This window comes from Gekko japonicus, unplaced genomic scaffold, assembly GCF_001447785.1.
Source record: "Gekko japonicus isolate JY-2015 unplaced genomic scaffold, Gekko_japonicus_V1.1 scaffold2903, whole genome shotgun sequence".
NCBI classification, from domain to species: domain Eukaryota; kingdom Metazoa; phylum Chordata; class Lepidosauria; order Squamata; family Gekkonidae; genus Gekko; species Gekko japonicus.
The window spans coordinates 80,947-84,983 of NW_015165911.1; the positions used below are offsets into that span (position 1 = coordinate 80,947).

General features: G+C 47.2%; 1 protein-coding gene across 1 annotated transcript in view; it reads right to left on the reverse strand.

Moving 5' to 3' along the window:
• LOC107110595 (protein transport protein Sec61 subunit beta-like) overlaps positions 1–3,220 on the reverse strand; it is a 5,690-nt gene extending 2,470 nt beyond the window's left edge. The window contains exon 1 of the mRNA XM_015411395.1: positions 3,069–3,220. Coding sequence (XP_015266881.1) covers positions 3,069–3,220 — 152 coding nt within the window. The remainder of the gene's footprint in view (positions 1–3,068) is intronic.
• Between the last annotated feature and the right edge of the window lie 817 nt (positions 3,221–4,037).

Sequence of the window (4,037 nt, forward strand, 5' to 3'; positions counted from 1 at the left end):
GGGGGGGGGGGAATGGGGTTTCACACCTTCACAGTTTTTCCTTATACTAGTTTCCACAAGGCACAGCCCTGAAGTCTCCTTCCAGGTTTGCGAATTACATATGAAGTAAATGAAACCCACTAAGGGCACTGACGGAGAAAGAAGGGGAGGTGTAACTTCATAAGAAAACCAAAGCACCATTGTATAAGCCACGCAGTATAAGTAATAGATAGAGCAGCATTCTCAGCTACACTGGGGACAATTAATCGAGGCTGACCGTGACAGTTTCCACATGTTCACAATTATTCCAGCTCTGTCCAAGATTACCAAGAGCTTTGTTTCCCAAGCAGCCACTTCCTCTATTGGTTCAAAGCTTTCCTTGGTGTCTGCAAAAGCTGTGATCATCTGATATTTTTAAGTAACAAACGGTCACACACTTTAATCTTAATGCAGACTAATGCAGCCAGTTCTCTGAAAACTATCAGTTCAGCTTAGAAACTAAACTACTGCCAGAGACAAAAGGGCCAAAGATCTGAATGCAGCAAAATAATGTTTGTTTCCCAATTCCATACTCACACATACTTTTGCTGCAACAACCACAAAAACCCGTAGTTTCACCCACAGGAGTAACTGGGAGGACACGTTTAATCAAAAACAAGGTAGCAATCTACTCCCATTTTCTAAGTGATCCCACTTTCCAAGAAGTTACATAAGCAGTGGTAATGCATAAAACAGACAACACGTAGATACACTGCAGTTTTGCAAATATGTAAACTGGATTTCATATCTGTTTATTCTTCAGATGTTCCTCCCACAAAATCCACTTACATGCCTTCCTGCAATCACATTAAAAATCTGTTTAACACTTCAACACTAAGAGTTGCTTGCTATCAGGGGTTACTTGGGGCTGGAGCGCACCAGAGTGCCGCTCCGGCAGCCCTGCCCCTGTGCTCCTTTTTTCTAGTCGTGCCGCAGCAGCTGCACGATCTTTCCTTTATATTCTATGGGGCCATAGACTATAATGGAAAGATTGCGCCGCTGCTGTGGCAAGACTCCACAGAGAAGGGGTGGAGAGGGCAGGAGCCCCTCTAGGAGCCTTTCTTGGCTTGCCCACCCAAGCGGGCGGGCGAGCCAAGGAAGGCACAGGGAGGCATTTAATTGTCTCCCTGCTTTCTCCCCAGCCTTTCCTGACTCACCCACCCAAGCAGGTGAGCCGAGGAAGGCACGGGGAGGCATTCTCCCCAGCCCTTCCTCGCTCGCCCACCAGGCAGGCAAGCCAAGAGAGGGCGAGGGGGGCTCTAGGAGCCTTCCTCGGCTCGCCCACCCAAGCAGGTAAGCCGAGGAAGGCATGGGGAAGCATTTAAATGTCTCCCCGCTTTCTCCCCAGCCCTTCGTGGCTCGTCCACAAGGCAGGCGAGCCAGGAGAGGGCGGGGGGGCCCAGGAGCAAGCCGGCTGGGGAGACATGTTCAAAAGCCTCCCCTTCCCTTCCCCAGCTGGCCTGCCAAGACGGGCTGGGGGGGGGAAACTCTAGAGAGAAAGAGTTTAAACTTTAAACCCCTTCTCTCTTCGCTTCCCCCCAGCCCACCTTGGCAGGCCAGCTGGGGAAGTGGAGGCTTTTGAAGATGCCTCCCTTCCTTTTTGCTTCCCCTTTTGACATCACTGCTAGTGATGTCAGGGAGTGTGGCATATGCTAATGAGTAATTCTGCTAATAGCCTATTAGATATGCTAATGAGCTCCTGCAGCTCTTTTTCTACGAAATGACCCCTGCTTGCTACAAAGGAGCAGGGAACTTCAGGAACACTTTCATGCAGACAACTGCTTGCATTGGCACCATTAGTGGATTACAGCCCAATGTTTAAAAAGGCTGAGATATTCACATCAGAAAGTATTGAAAAGGTTACCAAATTGTCTCCCTGCTTTCTCCCCAGCCTTTCCTGACTCACCCACCCAAGCAGGTGAGCCGAGGAAGGCACGGGGAGGCATTCTCCCCAGCCCTTCCTCGCTCGCCCACCAGGCAGGCAAGCCAAGAGAGGGCGAGGGGGGCTCTAGGAGCCTTCCTCGGCTCGCCCACCCAAGCAGGTAAGCCGAGGAAGGCATGGGGAAGCATTTAAATGTCTCCCCGCTTTCTCCCCAGCCCTTCGTGGCTCGTCCACAAGGCAGGCGAGCCAGGAGAGGGCGGGGGGGCCCAGGAGCAAGCCGGCTGGGGAGACATGTTCAAAAGCCTCCCCTTCCCTTCCCCAGCTGGCCTGCCAAGACGGGCTGGGGGGGGGAAACTCTAGAGAGAAAGAGTTTAAACTTTAAACCCCTTCTCTCTTCGCTTCCCCCCAGCCCACCTTGGCAGGCCAGCTGGGGAAGTGGAGGCTTTTGAAGATGCCTCCCTTCCTTTTTGCTTCCCCTTTTGACATCACTGCTAGTGATGTCAGGGAGTGTGGCATATGCTAATGAGTAATTCTGCTAATAGCCTATTAGATATGCTAATGAGCTCCTGCAGCTCTTTTTCTACGAAATGACCCCTGCTTGCTACAAAGGAGCAGGGAACTTCAGGAACACTTTCATGCAGACAACTGCTTGCATTGGCACCATTAGTGGATTACAGCCCAATGTTTAAAAAGGCTGAGATATTCACATCAGAAAGTATTGAAAAGGTTACCAAAGAGAATTTTAATCAACGTTGAAGACACTAACATTTATTTATATATTGCTTCTTACTGTTGTTGCAACACATGCAAAAATACCTAGATATAGATAGCTATAGCAACAATGCTTAAGAATCACAGCAGTGTTTTTTGAGTGATTCATTTTAAAAAAGACCAAGCAACCCACAAACACTAATAATCCAGACAGGACACAGATGACCTGAATATAGCTCTATTTAGGTGACTACATTGTTCTTTCTCTGCTCTAATAAGTCAGTTACCTATTTATTTATGTTATGTGTAACTTTTCAACCTGATCAAGTCCACAATTTGATTGCTAAATTGTTGCTTTACCCCCCAACCCAAAACCCTATAATCCTAGACAAAATACCAGTAATAACGATACCAGTCTGAAAACTGAGTTAATGGATACCTTTGTTTGGTAACTTACACTTTAAGGCCAGGAGAATCCTCTGTATAGAATCTCCACATTCCCCCTGTGCCTGCAGATGTCGTACGGCCTGCACTCCTTGTTCCACAGCTAGCATTTTTTCTGTAGTGTAAAAAAGTCAGCAGTTGAAAATGCACCAATGACTCATGCATGGTTGTTCCTCCCCCTTTTAAGAAACTCCCTTTCAATGTGTTTTAAACAGAAACAGCAAAAAAAGACAGAGAACTAGATTATTTACTAAAACCCAGAGAACCTTTCTCCAGTAACTGACAACTACAACCCAAACACAAGCCAAGTCAACATTATTAATATTGCTTCTTACTGTTGTTGCAACACATGCAAAAATACCTAGATATAGATAGCTATAGCAACAATGCTTAAGAATCACAGCAGTGTTTTTTGAGTGATTCATTTTAAAAAAGACCAAGCAACCCACAAACACTAATAATCCAGACAGGACACAGATGACCTGAATATAGCTCTATTTAGGTGACTACATTGTTCCAACTTTCCCCCCTTACTTTTTAAAAGATAATCGTTATATCTATAAACTGGGGGAAGGGGGGGAATGAGCTACCCTGGCAAGGGACAGAAAATGGTCTTTGTCTGCAGTCACACGCACACACTGAATAATCCACTTTCAATGCACTTTCCACCTGGATTTTGACCGTTCACATTCACTTCCTCACTGTCATTGTTGTCACTCATTTATCCCTACTGCTTCAGAGGTTTTCCTCCCACCCTCAATGTGTTTCGTTTCCTCTAGTAATCCCAGAGGGAGCAAATATATGAAAACATATGAAAACCGGGGGGGACGGGGGGGCGGGACAGATGGACCCAAAGCGACAGGGGGAAACCGAGTGACAAAAGTGACCGTGCGGAAGTAAAACCCAATTGGGAAAGTTCACTGAAAGTGACCGCAGCAGCCTTTGGCGGCTAGGCCAGGCAGGCCACGCTCAGCGAGACGGG